The 22,346-nt window shown below is 40.3% G+C and overlaps 3 protein-coding genes and 1 pseudogene across 4 annotated transcripts in view; 1 reads left to right on the forward strand and 3 right to left on the reverse strand.

Annotated features, from left to right (window-relative positions):
* htr4 (5-hydroxytryptamine receptor 4) overlaps nt 1–22,346 on the forward strand; it is a 356,392-nt gene that overhangs the window by 303,855 nt on the left and 30,191 nt on the right. The gene's annotated exons all lie outside the window — the stretch shown is intronic.
* LOC306963234 (E3 ubiquitin-protein ligase TRIM39-like) lies at nt 3,065–4,672 on the reverse strand (annotated as a pseudogene). The gene has a single exon. The product of its transcript is annotated as an E3 ubiquitin-protein ligase TRIM39-like (transcript).
* On the reverse strand, nt 6,244–12,918 carry LOC306963452 (E3 ubiquitin-protein ligase TRIM11-like; the record flags this gene model as incomplete). The annotated part of the gene is made up of 2 exons (XM_079557023.1): nt 6,244–7,823; nt 12,345–12,918. The coding sequence occupies 2 exons, from the start codon at nt 12,916–12,918 to the stop codon at nt 6,244–6,246; spliced, it is 2,154 nt and encodes a 717-aa protein (XP_079413149.1).
* On the reverse strand, nt 14,683–21,357 carry LOC306963453 (E3 ubiquitin-protein ligase TRIM11-like; the record flags this gene model as incomplete). Its single annotated transcript, XM_079557024.1, has 2 exons — nt 14,683–16,262; nt 20,784–21,357. 2 exons carry the CDS (start codon nt 21,355–21,357, stop codon nt 14,683–14,685), a joined length of 2,154 nt encoding a protein of 717 aa, XP_079413150.1.

Raw genomic sequence — 22,346 nt, forward strand, 5'->3', positions numbered from 1 at the left:
TATTCAGCGTCTTTATGTGTCATAAGCAGTGAAGAGCATTTACCACAGAGCTAAACGTTTATAAAGAGTCAAAGTTTGTTATTGAATAAAACTTTGCTAAATAGTTGATCGATAAACATTTCTTTATCATTCTCATATCTTGATTTTTTTTTAGTTTTTGTGTTTTCTTCATCATAGTAAACCTGTCAGTTCTGATGTTGTCAGGGCTGAATTGTTCTAGTTCAGGGGTGCCCAAAGTGGGGCCAAATGTGGCCCTTGGTCCGCCAGAGGGTGACCTACAACTCTCTCCCATTCATTTTCAATTAGAAATATGGATGCAGTACATTTTTTGGCCACCAGCGTCAAATTGGGGGCGCTGTTTCATTCCTTTCGCAAAGTTAAATACCAGATTTTTTTTTATTTTCTTGAAGTAAAATCAGGCTCCTTTAACCCCTTAACTCCCACCTGAACCGAGCACATTTTCTCCAGCTTTACCCCAATCCAAAAGCTTCTGGAAAAAAGGTGTGAAAATAGCAACAAAACTGAGACGAAAACAAGGATGAAAATGTGAAAAAAAGTGAGAAAAAATTGACGAAAAAATTACAAAAAAATTACAAAAAAATTACAAAAAAATGACAGAAATTGATAAAAAATTGACAAAAAAAGTGAGAAAAATTTGACGAAAAATTGAGGGAAAAATGGACGAAAAATTTGAAGAAAAATTTAGAAAAACATTACAAAAAAATGACAGAATTGGATAAAAAAATGTCAAAAAAGTGAGAAAAATTTGATGAAAAATCGAGAACAAATTGACGAAAAAGTGAAAAAAAAATTGACAAAGAAGTGATAAGAATTTGACAAAAAATGCGAATAATTTTATGAAAAAGTGACAAAAAAGTCACGAAAATTTGACAAAAAATGAGACGACTGCCCAACAAAAAAAGTGATGAAAAAAATCTGATGATGTGAGGAAGAAGATCAATTTAGTTTTGTAGATCTTAGCTTTCCAATGAGGTGCTACACTGGCCTAAAGGATTTGGGTAAAGCTGAACTGGAGAAAATGCTCTCGGTTCAGGCGGGAGTTAAGAGGTTAAGGAAATACTGTTGTAGTGCTTTTCTTTTTCTTTTTTTTTCTTTTTTTTTCTTTTTTTATTTGTATTTGCATACATACAATATATGACATTAGACAAAGACAAACTTTATGTTGACAAGACAAGTGTGGAGGTGTAGTGTGGTTCTGCATACATTTGAAAGTCCAGGGTAGTGCAGTTCTTACAGTATAGGTGGCTAGGTGCCTTGAGGGTCAGCTAATGTGGGTCATCATGATGGAGCAAAACAGTTGTAGAGGGATGTTGAGGGGAAACAGGTACAGAGATACATCGGTAAATAAGTGCTTGAAGTAGATTGCAGTGAATATAGAAACGGAAAACATCAAAATAAAAAATTATAAAAATTAGAATTAAAAAAATTATAAAAATAATAATAAGACAAATAATAGAAAGATGGTGGACACAAAGATTTAAGATATAAATTATGAAAATTGATAGAACCACTGAAGGGGGGGGGATGCAAATCTCTATTTTTATTACCGTTATTGCTGCCATCATCATCCTTATTTTATCATTATACATACAAACGTACACACATACACGCACATGCATACGTACATACATACATACATACAGTAGGTACACAGACATGTAAGCAATATTAGATTATGTCAATATTATTATCATTATTATTATTTCCATCATTATTTAGTTTTTGTTATTAATTTTATGCGATTCAATGGGCGGTTGGTTGGCAACACATTGATCCCTCTCGGTTAACATGTGTATGTATGCCTGCTCGGGTGTGATGCATAAGTGGCTTATTACCAGCTCACTTAGTGGTGTGTTATTGATGTGAGTGGGTTAAAAGCTGAGGGATAATGTGTTGTGGTGTTGAGTTTGTGTCATATTAGGTTAATTTTGATGTAATCATGAACATTATTATTGCTGTTAATATATCCATGTATGTGTATCCTCTGTGACTTGTTTATCTGTTTCTATCATACATTCATCTTTCAACCATCGCAGACACACACATATATACATAACCACAAATACATACATAAATATACACACATACACATATACATTCGCACATACATAACAATAACAATAGCAGCAATAACAGACTTTATTGTATTTTTATTTATTTAAAAAAAAAAAAATGTTAATGTTATTATTAATGTTAATGATATATTGTTCTATCATTCTGTATGAAGTCTGAGAAGGAGGACCGGGTGGGGAGGGATTCTGTATCAGAGTCGGAGGGGGACAAGTCAAAGCAGAAGTTCTGTAGTAGTATTTTTCCAGTGTGATATGGCGATCAATTGCTTGGACTTCCAGTTCATGAGGATGGTTTTCTTGGCGATGGTTATGGCTGTAAGGAGGATTTTATTGTTTGCTCTGGTTAGGTTGGTTGCAGATATGTCACCAAGGACACAGAGTATGGGAGTCAGTGGGATGTGGCAGCCAAAAAAGGTTGTAGTGCTTTTCTACCTACCTTCTAACAGTGTGCATTTGCGGGAGCGGGATGTTAAACATGTTTTATAGACTCAAATGCAAATATACACCAAAAAAAGGTAACTATTTTTATTTGCAGTTATATGTTTAACGCTTGCTGTATTTCTCCGCGACCCACTGGCACTTTCTCATTTTGGCCTTCGGAGACAAAAAGTTTGGGCGCCCCCTGCTCTACTTTTCCCCCCAAACACAATAGTTTAAGCTGTAAAAGGTGACAAACCAAGTAGATACAGAAGTAGAAGAAGAAGAAGACGCCTGAATAATGCTTACTATAGGACTCGCTAAATGTTATCAATGAAATTCCCATTCTCACTCATCTTAGTTTACATTTGCAGGTCTCTCTGAAACTCATGACAAAACAAAGTCAGGACTATGAGCTTGGACTAAACCGGGACTGGATTGAAAACAAAGTCGGGCATTTAGTTTCAGGTTCAGATCAGTTTATTTCGACAAAAGTGTAATAATTATACATCACAAACAAAGAAAACTAATTCAATAGTGCATGTGCTGAAAAGAAAAGGAAGAAAAACAAATGACTAAACCTCGACTGGAGTAAGTATCAGAGGAGCAGAGTTGTTGCCTTTATTGTTGTTACAAGGACTAAGCAGAGGGAGGATGTTCTCAGTGAAACAGCAGTCAGTGAAGGAGCTGAGGAGCGCTGATGTTTCTGCATCAAATAAACACATCAGTCCCTCCTCATAGTCCACAAACACACCGACCTTCTCTGGAGCAGACCAGAGGTTTGGATGGTTGCTTCCCCCGTACATTCTCCAGAAGCCATTTTCAGGAGTTATTTTGTCCAGCACCTCCACTTTTCTGTCCGCTGACTCTGAGGTCACTCCTAAACACCACCCAGTCTTTCCTTTGACCTGAACTTCATAGTAAAACCTGCCTGAAGAGAACTTTTCTCTTCCTACAACATACAAGAAAGTTGAAAATCTCTCAGGTGTGTGTGAAAGATATTTTTTTTGATTTATGAACTGAACCTGTTTGTCATTCTGAGACACGTCTAACTCTGGATGAGCTGTTTCTGGATCCAGAGTCACATTAACTGCGTGTTTCTTCACTTTTTTCAGTTCATCTTCAAACAGTTCCTTGATTTTAGGATTTAGTTTCCTGATCAGCAGCTCAGACACAGCTATGGCCACTCTGCCCTCGTACGATGGCGCTCTGACAGACGCCTCAGTCCAGACGTTCATCTCTGGAGCAGGTTTAACTGAAGTGAAAGTTTGGACAAAATGAAAATGGTCGTCAGATTTCTAGATCTCCTCCATCTGCGCTCGTCTCTGCTCCAGAGCTGAGATTTCTGATTCTACTTCTTTCATGAACTCTTCTGCCTTTCCCTTTATTTCCTGATGCTTCTGTTCGATGTTTTGTTTGAACTGATCCAGACTTTGTTGAATTAACTTCATCAAATCATTGAAGAACTCGACCCCCTCCTTCATTTCTCTGTCTGCGTTTTCCTGACTGAGCTCCACAGACCTCTGCAGGTCCTGGATCTTCTCTTTTCTCTCTTGGATCTTCTGCTGCAGCTCGCTCTGCTCCTCCTCACACTGTTCCTTCAGTGGGACAGTGTTGTGACTTTTATGATCTGAGAAACACTGGACACAGATGAGCTGAGAGTGGTCTCTACAGAAGAGCTCCATTGGTCGTGAGTGTTCTGGACAGATTCGTTCCTCCAGGTTTTCCACGGGGGCGATCAGCTGGTGCTTCTTCAGACGGGGCACAGTGTTGTGGGGCGTGAGGTGGTTGGGACAGTACGAGGTCTGACAAACCAGACAGGACTTCAGAGCTTTGAGCTTTGGTTCAGGACAAAAATCACACAGAACATCTCCTGCTCCAGTGGAATCTGACTCTGAGCTCTCAGTGTTTTCTTGTTGGGGATTGTTTTTAAACTCAGAGACCATCTCCAACATAAAAGTACTGGTCTTTAGCTTTGGTCTGGAGCTGAACTCCTCTTTACACACAGGGCAGTGACAGTGGTCACAGGTGTCCCAGTGTTTGTTGATGCAGATGTTGCAGAAGCTGTGTCCACATGGAGTGGTGACTGGATCAGTGAAGACCTCCAGACAGATGGAGCACAGGAACTGATCCTCAGAGAGAACACAGCTCACAGCCGCCATACCTGCAGAGAGAGGGAGGAGCACGTTTTAACTGTCATTAGTGGAAAGTGTCAAGTGAGAAGTGTCTGAAAGTGCAGATGTTTCAGGACACTCTGGGCTGAGCAAAGGTTGAAGAGGAAACTTTAAGTTTGGGATTAAGGAGAAAAATTCTTCAGCACAACTTTAGGGGCTCTAGTGTTTGTGGGATTTTATCGTGTGTTTTGTTCAGCTGAGACAAGAATCAACATATCAGAATCAAAGCCAGACTACTTTACTAAAAAGTTACGAGCTCTATTAAGTTAATTCTTTAAGTGTTATTATCTTGGAGAGTAATGACGTAGGAATGAGGGTGAGGCGCTGGGAGGAGCTCACGAACACATCTGCATGTGGACTATACTGTATCTCACTGGGAAGTCTGTTGTTGTTGTTACCGAAGCCAAACTAACCTGTTTAATGAGGCCAAATTAACAGCTATTTATGATCTGCTATTGAGCTTTGGACAGAAACACAGTCTGGCCTGAACAAGAAAGATGTTAATGCTGTTGATCAACTTTCTTCTAACACATGACAAATCACAGAAAAGATCCAATAAATATACTGTTGATCAGTAATGTGACAGTAAACAGGCAGAGGGAACAAGTATTATAAGTATTTTCATGTCACCAGGCTGTTCGTGATCACAGATACTCAGAGCTCCTTCCTGGTTTAGTTCATAAAATCACTCACAGGTAAATCTACTCCCCTCAAAAACCCAACCAGACAAAGTGATTCATGTTGATGCCTTATTATTTTTTACAAAAGTAAAATCTATTGTGACTTGAACCAAAAACAACTTGCAGCAACACTATTATTGTCCACAGAAACTCAGACATGTGGCCTGTTTTGAAGCCATTGTCATAATACAGTCATATTTACTCACCTGATATTTAGTTTGAGTCGTTTACAGATGTTGAAAGTTGTTTGATTCCTGTTTGCTCAGACACACTCGACTCCAGCTCTGTCTTTTCTCTCTGTAGTTTCATTTCTTGTGAAGCAGCAGAGTTGACTAATGTTGCTCCGCCTCTAAATCACTTCCTGTTTTGACTGAGGTACGGGTGCTCATTGGACTCATGTGTTTAACTATTCAGAGCCTTTATGTGTCATGAGCAGTGAAGAGAAAAAGTCTTCAGACGCCTGGACTGACTCACATATGAACTTTAGTGACATCTTTGGATAAAAAGCATGGAGTCAGATTATTGTTCAGAAGTAGATGGAGAAAAAGCTGGTTTACTTTAGGACTCACTAAATGTTATAGAAACGAATCCTCTCTTTTTAACTCAGACTTCAGCTTCTGGGCGATCTGTGAGGAGCAGGAGGGACCACAGTGCAGCAGCGCCCAAGGAAACATCTCCAGATCTCCAGCAGGGATCTTGGTTTGGAGCAAAAGCTGGAGGTTTTCAGACAACTGTGAATGTTCTAGAGACTTTTTAAATGAGGAAAGAAGTCAGGCATTTAGTTTGATGTTAAATCAATGTATTTGTATTTAGACCTAAATAGTGAATTAGAACAAACAGTTATTATAGATCAGAAAGAAAAAAGAAATGACTAAACAACTACAGGAGTATCAGAGGAGCAGAGTTGTTTCCTTTGCTGTTGTTACCAGGACAAAACAGAGGGAGGATGTTCCCAGTGAAACAGCAGTCAGTGAAGGAGCTGAGGAGCGCTGATGTTTCGGCATCAAAGAAACACATCAGTCCCTCCTCATAGTCCACGAACACACCGACCTTCTCTGGAGAAGACCAGAGATATGGATGGTTACTTCCCCCAAACATGTCCCAGTAGCCATTTTGAGGGGTGAGTTTGTCTCCAGATTCCACTTTTCTGTCCGCTGACTCTGTGGTCACTCCTAAACCCCAGATCGTCTTTTCTTTGACCTGAACTTTAAAATAAAACTTTCCAGAAGAGAACTTTTGTTTTCCTACAACAAACAAGAGAGTTGCAAATCTCTCAGGTGTGTCTGGCAGATTTTTTTTTTGATTCATGGGATGAACCTGTTTGTAATTCTGAGACAAGTCTAAGTTTGGATGGGCTGTATCTGGATCTAGAGTCACGTCAACTTTATGTTTCTTTGCTTGTTTCAGTTCATCTTTAAACAGTTTCTTGATTTTGGGATTTAATTTCCTGATCAGCAGCTCAGACACAGCTATGGCCACTCTGCCCTCGTACGATGGCGCTCTGACAGACGCCTCAGTCCAGTCGTTCATCTCTGGAGCAGGTTTAACTGAAGTGAAAGTTTGGACACAATGAAAATGGTCGTCAGATTTCCAGATCTCCTCCATCTGCGCTCGTCTCTGCTCCAGAGCTGAGATTTCTGATTCTACTTCTTTCATTAACTCTTCTGCCTTTCCCTTTATTTCCTGATGCTTCTGTTCGATGCTTCGTTTAAACTGATCCAGACTTTGTTGAATTAACTTCATCATATCTTTGAAGAACTCGACCCCCTCCTTCATTTCTCTGTCTGCGTTTTCCTGACTGAGCTCCACAGACCTCTGCAGGTCCTGGACCTTCTCTTTTCTCTCTTGGATCTTCTGCTGCAGCTCGCTCTGCTCCTCCTCACACTGTTCCTTCAGTGGGACAGTGTTGTGACTTTTATGATCTGAGTAAATGCACTGGACACAGATGAGCTGAGAGTGGTCTCTACAGAAGAGCTCCATTGGTCGTGAGTGTTCTGGACAGATTCGTTCCTCCAGGTTTTCCACGGGGGCGATCAGCTGGTGCTTCTTCAGACGGGGCACAGTGTTGTGGGGCGTGAGGTGTTTGGGGCAGTACGAGGTACTACAAAACAGACAGGACTTCTGAGCTTTGAGCTTTGGTTCAGGACAAACATCACACAGAACATCTCCTGCTCCAGTGGAATCTGACTCTGAACTCTCAGTGTCTTCTATTTGGAGATTGTTCTTAAACTCTGAGACCATCTCAGACAGACAGGTGCTGGTTTTTGTCTTTGGTCTGGAGCTGAACTCCTCTTTACACACAGGGCAGTGACAGTGGGCACAGGTGTCCCAGTGTTTGTTGATGCAGATGTTGCAGAAGCTGTGTCCACATGGAGTGGTGACTGGATCAGTGAAGACCTCCAGACAGATGGAGCACAGAAACTGATCCTCAGAGAGAACACAGCTCACAGCCGCCATACCTGCAGAAAGATGGAGGAGCAAGTTTTAACTGTCATTAGTGGAAAGTGTCAAGAGAGAAGTGTCTGAAAGTGCAGATGTTTCAGGACACTCTGGGCTGAACAAAGGTTGAAGAGGAAACTTTAAGTTTGGGATTAAGGAGAAATATTCACACATATAAGCTTTATTACTTCAGCCTACTCCATTTTGAGCATCGACAATTGTACAGGTACGAAGTTGGTAAGAACAAAAGAAAGTAAATTGCTCAAAATAAACCAAGCCTCTAGTGTCTGGTGTCAGTGGGACTTTAATGTGTGTTTTGTTCAGCTTAGATAAGAATAAACTTGTCAAAATCCATGCCACATTACTTCACTATAAAGATACCAGATCTATTAATGTAATGACTGTGAGTGTTTCTATCTTGGCAAGTAATGACGTAGGAATGAGGGTGAGGCATTTGGAGGAGCTCACTAACACATCTGCATGTGGACTATACAGCCTTTTACTGGGAACTATGTTGTTGTTACTAAAGCCAAATCAACCTGTTTAATGAGGCCAAATTAACAGCTCTTTATGATCCGCTACTGAGCTGTGGACAGAGTTGGGCTGAACAAGAAACATGTTTATGCTGTTTCTCTTAACTTTCTCTTAACAAATGACAAATAGCAGATCCAATAAATATGCTGTAATGTGACGGTACACAGGCAGAGGGAACAAGTATTATAAGTATTTTCATGTCACCAAACTGGTCGTGATCACAGATACTCAGAGCTCCTTCCTGGTTTAGTTCATAAAGTCACTCACAGGTAAATCTACTCCCCTCAAAAACAGGACCATGTGATTTTTGTTGATGCCTCATCAGTTTTTAAAAGCATGAAATTAATCTATTGTGACGTGAACCAAAAACAACTTGCAGCAACACTATCATTGTTCACAGAAACTCAGACATGTGGCCTGTTTTGAAGCCATTGTCATAATACAGTCATTGTTTCTCACCTGATATTTAGTTTGAGTCGTTTACAGATGTTGAAAGTTGTTTGATTCCTGTTTGCTCAGACACACTCGACTCCAGCTCTGTCTTTTCTCTCTGTAGTTTTATTTCTTGTGAAGCAGCAGAGTTGACTAATGTTGCTCCGCCTCTAAATCACTTCCTGCTTTGACTGAGGTACAGGTGCTCATTGGACTCAAGTGTTTAACTATTCAGTGTCTTTCTGTGTCGTGAGCAGTGAAGAGAAAAAGTCTTCAGACGCCTGGACTGACTCACATATGAACTTTAGTGAAATCTTTGGATAAAAAGCGTGGAGTAAACTAATTGTTCAGAAGTAGATGAAGAAAAAGCTGGTTTACTTTAGGACTCACTAAATGTTATAGAAACGTATCCTCTCTTTTGAACTCAGACTTCAGCTTCTGGGCGATCTGTGAGGAGCAGGTGGTGAAGAGATAAACCTTAGTGCCAACACCATTCAGTTACTCAGCTCCACTTTCTGTCCACTATCATTAGTTGTGTTTACTCTGTCCACTGACACAACTGAAAATAGCCTAATTAAACCAAACTCTAATGTTTAAATGAACTAAAGGAGCTAAAATATAAAATTATGTTTTAACACGTGCAACCAATGGAAATATGTTAAATCAATGTTTACTGAAATTTTGATGAAAGAATCTTGAATATTTAAAAAGTTCTGGTCATTTCTCTTTTTAGGCCACACTGACCTCCATTCGTTTCAATGGAATGGGCGGGACTAAAGATAGATGCTGATTTTGAACTTTCTTCATACTGAACATATACACACACCTTTCATTGCATATTGTAGGGGGTTACTGCATCTTTCCACTTAAACTATGTACCTGCCTTTCTATTGAGGGAAAATATTATCCACATACCTGCATTTGTTGTTTGACTGCCTTTGGAGCACACCAGCTCCGCCTCCTAATCACTTCTTGCTTTGACTGAGGTACGGGTGCCTCACTAGACAAGATTGTTCAACCCCTTAACCCCCAACTTAACCGAGTACATTTTCTCCACCCAAATCTATCTCGATTTTTTATTTTTATACATATATATAGATTTTTTTTTGCTTTGTTCAAATACAAAGGATGTAGATAGTGAGCTCACTGTCTGACCCATACTCCGGAACAGTAGGAGGAAGTGTTAGTTTTAACAACATATATTAATTTAGTTTGACTTTTGTAACGTAATTTACTTTTAGTCAAGATTTTGTCAAATAAATATCTGAAATTTTAGTCTAGTTTTAGTTGACTAGAATTGCAAGTACATTCAGTCGACTAAATTTAAGACAAATTTAGTCGACTTTGTATTTATAAAATTTATAATAATCATATTTAATGTTGTTCCTCTGCTTCATGGAGCTGCTCCACATGAACAAAGCTCAGCTGATCCTTTAGCAGAGAATTCACATGATCTGAGGCTCTTTCAGACACTCAATAGAAGTTTGGATGATTTTAGTCTCTCCTTTTCATTTTTATTTAGTCAGATTTTAGTCGACTAAAATATCTGGACATTTTAGTCATAGTTTTAGTCTCATGAAAAACTTTTAATTTAGTTTTAGTCCAATTTTAGTCATAAAAAATATCACTTTGACTCAAATTAAGACGACATCAACACTGGTAGGAGGCGCTAATGCTCCTTTAAGCTGGTTGCCAACCGCTGTAAAACAAGAAGAAGAAGATCTTCTCAACTGGAGAACTGACAGCCTAGACCAGTGTGACGCCTCATTTGAAAGCTAAGACCTACACAATTTATAGTATTTTTTTTATCACCCCTTTGTTGTCACATTTTTGAAGTTTTTTTTCTTTCTTTGTGTTTTCATCTCTTTTTTGGTTCTTGGTTTTTTCTGTATTTTTGTGTCGCTCTTTTGTAACTTTTTTGTGGCTTTTTCATCACTTTTTAGTCGTGTTATTGTTGCTTTACCGGCACGTTTTTGCCACTTTTTTGGGGGGTTTTCATCCTTGTTTTTGTCGATATTTTGAACATTTTTTTGAAGAAGCTTGTAGATTTGTGTAATGCCAAACTCGGTTCAGGTGGGGGTTCAGAGAATAACCACAGACGTAAGAAATGTTCATAAAGAGCACAGCTTGAATTGAGAGCAGTTGTTCAATGAGACTGCAGTTTTATTTAGGACTCACTGAGCAAATGTGAATTAAAATCCCACTCTTTCATGACTTTGTAACATTGATTTTCAGAAACCTCTCCACTCCAAATGTTCATCAACACATCCTCAGCAATTCTAAGTCAGTAATTGTTCAGAACTAAACTCTATGTTACCTGGATTAAACTCAATTAAAACATAGAATCTGATTCATGTTATGCCATAGGCCAATAATACATTTTTAACTTTGCAAAATAATTGATTGCTGGAGGTTTTCAGACAACTGTGAATGTTCTAGAGACTTTGTAAAGAAGGAGTTTTAAATGGAAAACAAAGTCAGGCTTTTAATTTGAAGTTAAGATGAATTTATTTGTATTTGGACGAAAGCGATGAATTACAGATGCAAACAAAGAAAAAACAAATGACTAAACATCTACTGGAGGATCAGAGGAGCAGAGTTGTTGCCTTTATTGTTGTTACCAGGATTAAACAGAGGGAGGATGTTCCCAGTGAAACAGCAGTCAGTGAAGGAGTCGAGGAGCACTGATGTTTCTGCATCAAAAAAACACATCAGTCCCTCCTCATAGTCCACGAACACACCGACCTTCTCTGGAGAAGACCAAAGGTATGGATGATTACGTCTCCATTTCATGTCCCAGTAACCATTTTCAGGGGTCATGTCCTTAGATCCCCCTTTTGTGTCCGCCGACTCTTTGGCCACTCCTACCCACCAGGCAGTCTTTCCTTTGACCTGGACTTCATAATAAAACTTTCCAGAAGAGAACTTTTGTTTTCCTACAACATATAACGTTTTTGAAAATCTCTCAGGTGTGTCTGAAAGAATTGTTTGTCGTTTCATGTATTGAACCTGTTTGTAATTCTGAGAAACGTCTAAGCTTGGATGGGCTGTATCTGGATCTAGAGTCACATCAACTGCATATTGTTTGGCTTCTTCCAGTTCATCTTCAAACAGTTCCTTGATTTTGGGATTTAGTTTTGTGATCAGCAGCTCAGACACAGCTATGGCCACTCTGCCCTCGTACGATGGCGCTCTGACAAACGCCTCAGTCCAGTCGTTCATCTCTGGAGCAGGTTCAACTGAAGTGAAAGTTTGGACAAAATGAAAATGATCGTCAGATTTCCAGATCTCCTCCATCTGCGCTCGTCTCTGCTCCAGAGCTGAGATTTCTGATCCTACTTCTTTCATTAACTCTTCTGCCTTTCCCTTTATTTCCTGATGCTTCTGTTCGATGCTTCGTTTAAACTGATCCCGACTTTGTTGAATTAACTTCATCAAATCATCGAAGAACTCGACCCCCTCCTTCATTTCTCTGTCTGCGTTTTCCTGACTGAGCTCCACAGACCTCTGCAGGTCCTGGATCTTCTCTTTTCTCTCTTGGATCTTCTGCTGCAGCTCGCTCTGCTCCTCCTCACACAGTTCCTTCAGTGGGACAGTGTTGTGACTCTTATGATCTGAGTAAATGCACTGGACACAGATGAGCTGAGAGTGGTCTCTACAGAAGAGCTCCATTGGTCGTGAGTGTTCTGGACAGATTCGTTCCTCCAGGTTTTCCACGGGGGCGATCAGCTGGTGCTTCTTCAGACGGGGCACAGTGTTGTGGGGCGTGAGGTGGTTGGGACAGTACGAGGTCTGACAAACCAGACAGGACTTCAGAGCTTTGAGCTTTGGTTCAGGACAAAAATCACACAGAACATCTCCTGCTCCAGTGGAATCTGACTCTGAATATTCAGTGTCTTCTTGTTGGGGCTTGTTTTTAAACTCTGAGACCATCTCCAACATAAAAGTGTTGGTCTTTAGCTTTGGTCTGGAGCTGAACTCCTCTTTACACACAGGGCAGTTACAGTGGTCACAGTTGTCCCAGTGTTTGTTGATGCAGATGTTGCAGAAGCTGTGTCCACATGGAGTGGTGACTGGATCAGTGAAGACCTCCAGACAGATGGAGCACAGGAACTGATCCTCAGAGAGAACACAGCTCACAGCCGCCATACCTGCAGAGAGAGGGGAAAAACGATCATTAGTGTTTAGTGCACACATCAGGACACTCTGGGCTGAACAAACATTGAAGAGGAAACTTTAAGTTTAGGATTAATGAGAAAAAAGTCAGAATCCAGGCCACTATTAAGGAAGAGGTTCCCAAACCTTTCAGGCCACAACCTCCAAAATCACTCTACAAACAACTGGGGATCCCCTTCTGTAAAATATAATCAGCATTTACAGGGCTGTGAACTTTTCACCAAACTTTGGAGTGAGACATCGCTCGCCTGAGCTGGAGTGTTTCATAAGTGTACTTATAAGCCCTGATGGCTGAGCACATCTGGAACTGCACAGACAAGACAAAAGCCAGTAGCTGTTTAAAATGTGGGAGGGCATTTTTATCATTTTGATGTTTTTTCCTGCATCATGGTGCATTTTAGATCATAAATAATACTTTGACCCGGTCCATTTGCTGGTGTTAAAGAATGAGTTGACAAAAACATGTGTTTTGTTGATAACAATAAACATATCAGAATCCAAGCCACATGACTTCACTAAAAAGATAAAGCTCTATAAAAGTAATGCCTGTCAGTGTTGTTCCTTTGGCACTGGGAGGAGCTCACGAACACAGCTGCATGTGGACCAGGCCTGTTGTTGTTGTTACCATAAAACTAACCTGTTAAATGAGCACAAACTAACACCTATTTATAATCTGCTTGTGAGCTTTAGACCGAGATGTGCTGCTGTTCAACTTTCTTTTAACACATGACAAATAGTAAATATCCAATAAAAATGCTGTTGATCAGTAATGTGACAGTACACAGGCAGAGGGCAAGTATTTTCATGTCACCAGGCTGTTCGTGATCACAGATACCCAGAGCTCCTTCCTGGTTTAGTTCATAAAGTCACTCACAGGTAAATCTACTCCCCTCAAAAACCCAACCAGACAAAGTGATTCATGTTGATGCCTTATTATTTTTACAAAAGTAAAATCTATTGTGACTTGAACCAAAAACAACTTGCAGCAACACTATTATTGTCCACAGAAACTCAGCCTTTTGGCCTGTTTTGAAGCCATTGTCATAATACAGTCATATTTACTCACCTGATATTTAGTTTGAGTCGTTTACAGATGTTGAAAGTTGTTTGATTCCTGTTTGCTCAGACACACTCGACTCCAGCTCTGTCTTTTCTCTCTGTGGTTTCATTTCCTGTGAAACAGCAGAGTTGACTAATGTTGCTCCGCCTCTAAATCACTTCCTGTTTTGACTGAGGTACGGGTGCTCATTGGACTCAAGTGTTTAACTATTCAGTGTCTTTCTGTGTCATGAGCAGTGAAGAGAAAAAGTCTTCAGACGCCTGGACTGACTCACATATGAACTTTAGTGACATCTTTGGATAAAAAGCATGGAGTCAGATTATTGTTCAGAAGTAGATGAAGAAAAAGCTGGTTTACTTTAGGACTCACTGAATGTTATAGAAACAAATCCTCTTTTGAACTCAGACTTCAGCTTCTGGGCGATCTGTGAGGAGCAGGAGGGACCACAGTGCAGCTGCGCCCAAGGAAACATCTCCAGATCTCCAGCAGGGATCTTGGTTTGGAGCAAACGCTGGAGGTTTTCAGACAACTGTGAATGTTCTAGAGACTTTTTAAATGAGGAAAGAAGTCAGGCATTTAGTTTGATGTTAAATCAATTTATTTGTATTTAGACCTAAATAGTGAATTAGAACAAACAGTTATTATAGATCAGTAAGAAAAAACAAATGACTAAACAACTACAGGAGTATCAGAGGAGCAGAGTTGTTTCCTTTGCTGTTGTTACCAGGACAAAACAGAGGGAGGATGTTCCCAGTGAAACAGCAGTCAGTGAAGGAGCTGAGGAGCGCTGATGTTTCGGCATCAAAGAAACACATCAGTCCCTCCTCATAGTCCACGAACACACCGACCTTCTCTGGAGAAGACCAGAGATATGGATGGTTACTTCCCCCAAACATGTCCCAGTAGCCATTTTGAGGGGTGAGTTTGTCTCCAGATTCCACTTTTCTGTCCGCTGACTCTGTGGTCACTCCTAAACCCCAGATCGTCTTTTCTTTGACCTGAACTTTAAAATAAAACTTTCCAGAAGAGAACTTTTGTTTTCCTACAACAAACAAGAGAGTTGCAAATCTCTCAGGTGTGTCTGGCAGATTTTTTTTTTGATTCATGGGATGAACCTGTTTGTAATTCTGAGACAAGTCTAAGTTTGGATGGGCTGTATCTGGATCTAGAGTCACGTCAACTTTATGTTTCTTTGCTTGTTTCAGTTCATCTTTAAACAGTTTCTTGATTTTGGGATTTAATTTCCTGATCAGCAGCTCAGACACAGCTATGGCCACTCTGCCCTCGTACGATGGCGCTCTGACAGACGCCTCAGTCCAGTCGTTCATCTCTGGAGCAGGTTTAACTGAAGTGAAAGTTTGGACACAATGAAAATGGTCGTCAGATTTCCAGATCTCCTCCATCTGCGCTCGTCTCTGCTCCAGAGCTGAGATTTCTGATTCTACTTCTTTCATTAACTCTTCTGCCTTTCCCTTTATTTCCTGATGCTTCTGTTCGATGCTTCGTTTAAACTGATCCAGACTTTGTTGAATTAACTTCATCATATCTTTGAAGAACTCGACCCCCTCCTTCATTTCTCTGTCTGCGTTTTCCTGACTGAGCTCCACAGACCTCTGCAGGTCCTGGACCTTCTCTTTTCTCTCTTGGATCTTCTGCTGCAGCTCGCTCTGCTCCTCCTCACACTGTTCCTTCAGTGGGACAGTGTTGTGACTTTTATGATCTGAGTAAATGCACTGGACACAGATGAGCTGAGAGTGGTCTCTACAGAAGAGCTCCATTGGTCGTGAGTGTTCTGGACAGATTCGTTCCTCCAGGTTTTCCACGGGGGCGATCAGCTGGTGCTTCTTCAGACGGGGCACAGTGTTGTGGGGCGTGAGGTGTTTGGGGCAGTACGAGGTACTACAAAACAGACAGGACTTCTGAGCTTTGAGCTTTGGTTCAGGACAAACATCACACAGAACATCTCCTGCTCCAGTGGAATCTGACTCTGAACTCTCAGTGTCTTCTATTTGGAGATTGTTCTTAAACTCTGAGACCATCTCAGACAGACAGGTGCTGGTTTTTGTCTTTGGTCTGGAGCTGAACTCCTCTTTACACACAGGGCAGTGACAGTGGGCACAGGTGTCCCAGTGTTTGTTGATGCAGATGTTGCAGAAGCTGTGTCCACATGGAGTGGTGACTGGATCAGTGAAGACCTCCAGACAGATGGAGCACAGAAACTGATCCTCAGAGAGAACACAGCTCACAGCCGCCATACCTGCAGAAAGATGGAGGAGCAAGTTTTAACTGTCATTAGTGGAAAGTGTCAAGAGAGAAGTGTCTGAAAGTGCAGATGTTTCAGGACACTCTGGGCTGAACAAAGGTTGAAGAGGAAACTTTAAGTTTGGGATTAAGGAGAAATATTCACACATATAAGCTTTATTACTTCAGCCTACTCCATTTTGAGCATCGACAATTGTACAGGTACGAAGTTGGTAAGAACAAAAGAAAGTAAATTGCTCAAAATAAACCAAGCCTCTAGTGTCTGGTGTCAGTGGGACTTTAATGTGTGTTTTGTTCAGCTTAGATAAGAATAAACTTGTCAAAATCCATGCCACATTACTTCACTATAAAGATACCAGATCTATTAATGTAATGACTGTGAGTGTTTCTATCTTGGCAAGTAATGACGTAGGAATGAGGGTGAGGCATTTGGAGGAGCTCACTAACACATCTGCATGTGGACTATACAGCCTTTTACTGGGAACTATGTTGTTGTTACTAAAGCCAAATCAACCTGTTTAATGAGGCCAAATTAACAGCTCTTTATGATCCGCTACTGAGCTGTGGACAGAGTTGGGCTGAACAAGAAACATGTTTATGCTGTTTCTCTTAACTTTCTCTTAACAAATGACAAATAGCAGATCCAATAAATATGCTGTAATGTGACGGTACACAGGCAGAGGGAACAAGTATTATAAGTATTTTCATGTCACCAAACTGGTCGTGATCACAGATACTCAGAGCTCCTTCCTGGTTTAGTTCATAAAGTCACTCACAGGTAAATCTACTCCCCTCAAAAACAGGACCATGTGATTTTTGTTGATGCCTCATCAGTTTTTAAAAGCATGAAATTAATCTATTGTGACGTGAACCAAAAACAACTTGCAGCAACACTATCATTGTTCACAGAAACTCAGACATGTGGCCTGTTTTGAAGCCATTGTCATAATACAGTCATTGTTTCTCACCTGATATTTAGTTTGAGTCGTTTACAGATGTTGAAAGTTGTTTGATTCCTGTTTGCTCAGACACACTCGACTCCAGCTCTGTCTTTTCTCTCTGTAGTTTTATTTCTTGTGAAGCAGCAGAGTTGACTAATGTTGCTCCGCCTCTAAATCACTTCCTGCTTTGACTGAGGTACAGGTGCTCATTGGACTCAAGTGTTTAACTATTCAGTGTCTTTCTGTGTCGTGAGCAGTGAAGAGAAAAAGTCTTCAGACGCCTGGACTGACTCACATATGAACTTTAGTGAAATCTTTGGATAAAAAGCGTGGAGTAAACTAATTGTTCAGAAGTAGATGAAGAAAAAGCTGGTTTACTTTAGGACTCACTAAATGTTATAGAAACGTATCCTCTCTTTTGAACTCAGACTTCAGCTTCTGGGCGATCTGTGAGGAGCAGGTGGTGAAGAGATAAACCTTAGTGCCAACACCATTCAGTTACTCAGCTCCACTTTCTGTCCACTATCATTAGTTGTGTTTACTCTGTCCACTGACACAACTGAAAATAGCCTAATTAAACCAAACTCTAATGTTTAAATGAACTAAAGGAGCTAAAATATAAAATTATGTTTTAACACGTGCAACCAATGGAAATATGTTAAATCAATGTTTACTGAAATTTTGATGAAAGAATCTTGAATATTTAAAAAGTTCTGGTCATTTCTCTTTTTAGGCCACACTGACCTCCATTCGTTTCAATGGAATGGGCGGGACTAAAGATAGATGCTGATTTTGAACTTTCTTCATACTGAACATATACACACACCTTTCATTGCATATTGTAGGGGGTTACTGCATCTTTCCACTTAAACTATGTACCTGCCTTTCTATTGAGGGAAAATATTATCCACATACCTGCATTTGTTGTTTGACTGCCTTTGGAGCACACCAGCTCCGCCTCCTAATCACTTCTTGCTTTGACTGAGGTACGGGTGCCTCACTAGACAAGATTGTTCAACCCCTTAACCCCCAACTTAACCGAGTACATTTTCTCCACCCAAATCTATCTCGATTTTTTATTTTTATACATATATATAGATTTTTTTTTGCTTTGTTCAAATACAAAGGATGTAGATAGTGAGCTCACTGTCTGACCCATACTCCGGAACAGTAGGAGGAAGTGTTAGTTTTAACAACATATATTAATTTAGTTTGACTTTTGTAACGTAATTTACTTTTAGTCAAGATTTTGTCAAATAAATATCTGAAATTTTAGTCTAGTTTTAGTTGACTAGAATTGCAAGTACATTCAGTCGACTAAATTTAAGACAAATTTAGTCGACTTTGTATTTATAAAATTTATAATAATCATATTTAATGTTGTTCCTCTGCTTCATGGAGCTGCTCCACATGAACAAAGCTCAGCTGATCCTTTAGCAGAGAATTCACATGATCTGAGGCTCTTTCAGACACTCAATAGAAGTTTGGATGATTTTAGTCTCTCCTTTTCATTTTTATTTAGTCAGATTTTAGTCGACTAAAATATCTGGACATTTTAGTCATAGTTTTAGTCTCATGAAAAACTTTTAATTTAGTTTTAGTCCAATTTTAGTCATAAAAAATATCACTTTGACTCAAATTAAGACGACATCAACACTGGTAGGAGGCGCTAATGCTCCTTTAAGCTGGTTGCCAACCGCTGTAAAACAAGAAGAAGAAGATCTTCTCAACTGGAGAACTGACAGCCTAGACCAGTGTGACGCCTCATTTGAAAGCTAAGACCTACACAATTTATAGTATTTTTTTTATCACCCCTTTGTTGTCACATTTTTGAAGTTTTTTTTCTTTCTTTGTGTTTTCATCTCTTTTTTGGTTCTTGGTTTTTTCTGTATTTTTGTGTCGCTCTTTTGTAACTTTTTTGTGGCTTTTTCATCACTTTTTAGTCGTGTTATTGTTGCTTTACCGGCACGTTTTTGCCACTTTTTTGGGGGGTTTTCATCCTTGTTTTTGTCGATATTTTGAACATTTTTTTGAAGAAGCTTGTAGATTTGTGTAATGCCAAACTCGGTTCAGGTGGGGGTTCAGAGAATAACCACAGACGTAAGAAATGTTCATAAAGAGCACAGCTTGAATTGAGAGCAGTTGTTCAATGAGACTGCAGTTTTATTTAGGACTCACTGAGCAAATGTGAATTAAAATCCCACTCTTTCATGACTTTGTAACATTGATTTTCAGAAACCTCTCCACTCCAAATGTTCATCAACACATCCTCAGCAATTCTAAGTCAGTAATTGTTCAGAACTAAACTCTATGTTACCTGGATTAAACTCAATTAAAACATAGAATCTGATTCATGTTATGCCATAGGCCAATAATACATTTTTAACTTTGCAAAATAATTGATTGCTGGAGGTTTTCAGACAACTGTGAATGTTCTAGAGACTTTGTAAAGAAGGAGTTTTAAATGGAAAACAAAGTCAGGCTTTTAATTTGAAGTTAAGATGAATTTATTTGTATTTGGACGAAAGCGATGAATTACAGATGCAAACAAAGAAAAAACAAATGACTAAACATCTACTGGAGGATCAGAGGAGCAGAGTTGTTGCCTTTATTGTTGTTACCAGGATTAAACAGAGGGAGGATGTTCCCAGTGAAACAGCAGTCAGTGAAGGAGTCGAGGAGCACTGATGTTTCTGCATCAAAAAAACACATCAGTCCCTCCTCATAGTCCACGAACACACCGACCTTCTCTGGAGAAGACCAAAGGTATGGATGATTACGTCTCCATTTCATGTCCCAGTAACCATTTTCAGGGGTCATGTCCTTAGATCCCCCTTTTGTGTCCGCCGACTCTTTGGCCACTCCTACCCACCAGGCAGTCTTTCCTTTGACCTGGACTTCATAATAAAACTTTCCAGAAGAGAACTTTTGTTTTCCTACAACATATAACGTTTTTGAAAATCTCTCAGGTGTGTCTGAAAGAATTGTTTGTCGTTTCATGTATTGAACCTGTTTGTAATTCTGAGAAACGTCTAAGCTTGGATGGGCTGTATCTGGATCTAGAGTCACATCAACTGCATATTGTTTGGCTTCTTCCAGTTCATCTTCAAACAGTTCCTTGATTTTGGGATTTAGTTTTGTGATCAGCAGCTCAGACACAGCTATGGCCACTCTGCCCTCGTACGATGGCGCTCTGACAAACGCCTCAGTCCAGTCGTTCATCTCTGGAGCAGGTTCAACTGAAGTGAAAGTTTGGACAAAATGAAAATGATCGTCAGATTTCCAGATCTCCTCCATCTGCGCTCGTCTCTGCTCCAGAGCTGAGATTTCTGATCCTACTTCTTTCATTAACTCTTCTGCCTTTCCCTTTATTTCCTGATGCTTCTGTTCGATGCTTCGTTTAAACTGATCCCGACTTTGTTGAATTAACTTCATCAAATCATCGAAGAACTCGACCCCCTCCTTCATTTCTCTGTCTGCGTTTTCCTGACTGAGCTCCACAGACCTCTGCAGGTCCTGGATCTTCTCTTTTCTCTCTTGGATCTTCTGCTGCAGCTCGCTCTGCTCCTCCTCACACAGTTCCTTCAGTGGGACAGTGTTGTGACTCTTATGATCTGAGTAAATGCACTGGACACAGATGAGCTGAGAGTGGTCTCTACAGAAGAGCTCCATTGGTCGTGAGTGTTCTGGACAGATTCGTTCCTCCAGGTTTTCCACGGGGGCGATCAGCTGGTGCTTCTCCAGACGGGGCACAGTGTTGTGGGGCGTGAGGTGGTTGGGACAGTACGAGGTCTGACAAACCAGACAGGACTTCAGAGCTTTGAGCTTTGGTTCAGGACAAAAATCACACAGAACATCTCCTGCTCCAGTGGAATCTGACTCTGAATATTCAGTGTCTTCTTGTTGGGGCTTGTTTTTAAACTCTGAGACCATCTCCAACATAAAAGTGTTGGTCTTTAGCTTTGGTCTGGAGCTGAACTCCTCTTTACACACAGGGCAGTTACAGTGGTCACAGTTGTCCCAGTGTTTGTTGATGCAGATGTTGCAGAAGCTGTGTCCACATGGAGTGGTGACTGGATCAGTGAAGACCTCCAGACAGATGGAGCACAGGAACTGATCCTCAGAGAGAACACAGCTCACAGCCGCCATACCTGCAGAGAGAGGGGAAAAACGATCATTAGTGTTTAGTGCACACATCAGGACACTCTGGGCTGAACAAACATTGAAGAGGAAACTTTAAGTTTAGGATTAATGAGAAAAAAGTCAGAATCCAGGCCACTATTAAGGAAGAGGTTCCCAAACCTTTCAGGCCACAACCTCCAAAATCACTCTACAAACAACTGGGGATCCCCTTCTGTAAAATATAATCAGCATTTACAGGGCTGTGAACTTTTCACCAAACTTTGGAGTGAGACATCGCTCGCCTGAGCTGGAGTGTTTCATAAGTGTACTTATAAGCCCTGATGGCTGAGCACATCTGGAACTGCACAGACAAGACAAAAGCCAGTAGCTGTTTAAAATGTGGGAGGGCATTTTTATCATTTTGATGTTTTTTCCTGCATCATGGTGCATTTTAGATCATAAATAATACTTTGACCCGGTCCATTTGCTGGTGTTAAAGAATGAGTTGACAAAAACATGTGTTTTGTTGATAACAATAAACATATCAGAATCCAAGCCACATGACTTCACTAAAAAGATAAAGCTCTATAAAAGTAATGCCTGTCAGTGTTGTTCCTTTGGCACTGGGAGGAGCTCACGAACACAGCTGCATGTGGACCAGGCCTGTTGTTGTTGTTACCATAAAACTAACCTGTTAAATGAGCACAAACTAACACCTATTTATAATCTGCTTGTGAGCTTTAGACCGAGATGTGCTGCTGTTCAACTTTCTTTTAACACATGACAAATAGTAAATATCCAATAAAAATGCTGTTGATCAGTAATGTGACAGTACACAGGCAGAGGGCAAGTATTTTCATGTCACCAGGCTGTTCGTGATCACAGATACCCAGAGCTCCTTCCTGGTTTAGTTCATAAAGTCACTCACAGGTAAATCTACTCCCCTCAAAAACCCAACCAGACAAAGTGATTCATGTTGATGCCTTATTATTTTTACAAAAGTAAAATCTATTGTG

This window comes from Gobius niger (assembly GCF_951799975.1).
Source record: "Gobius niger genome assembly, chromosome: 5".
Taxonomy (NCBI): Eukaryota; Metazoa; Chordata; class Actinopteri; order Gobiiformes; family Gobiidae; genus Gobius; species Gobius niger.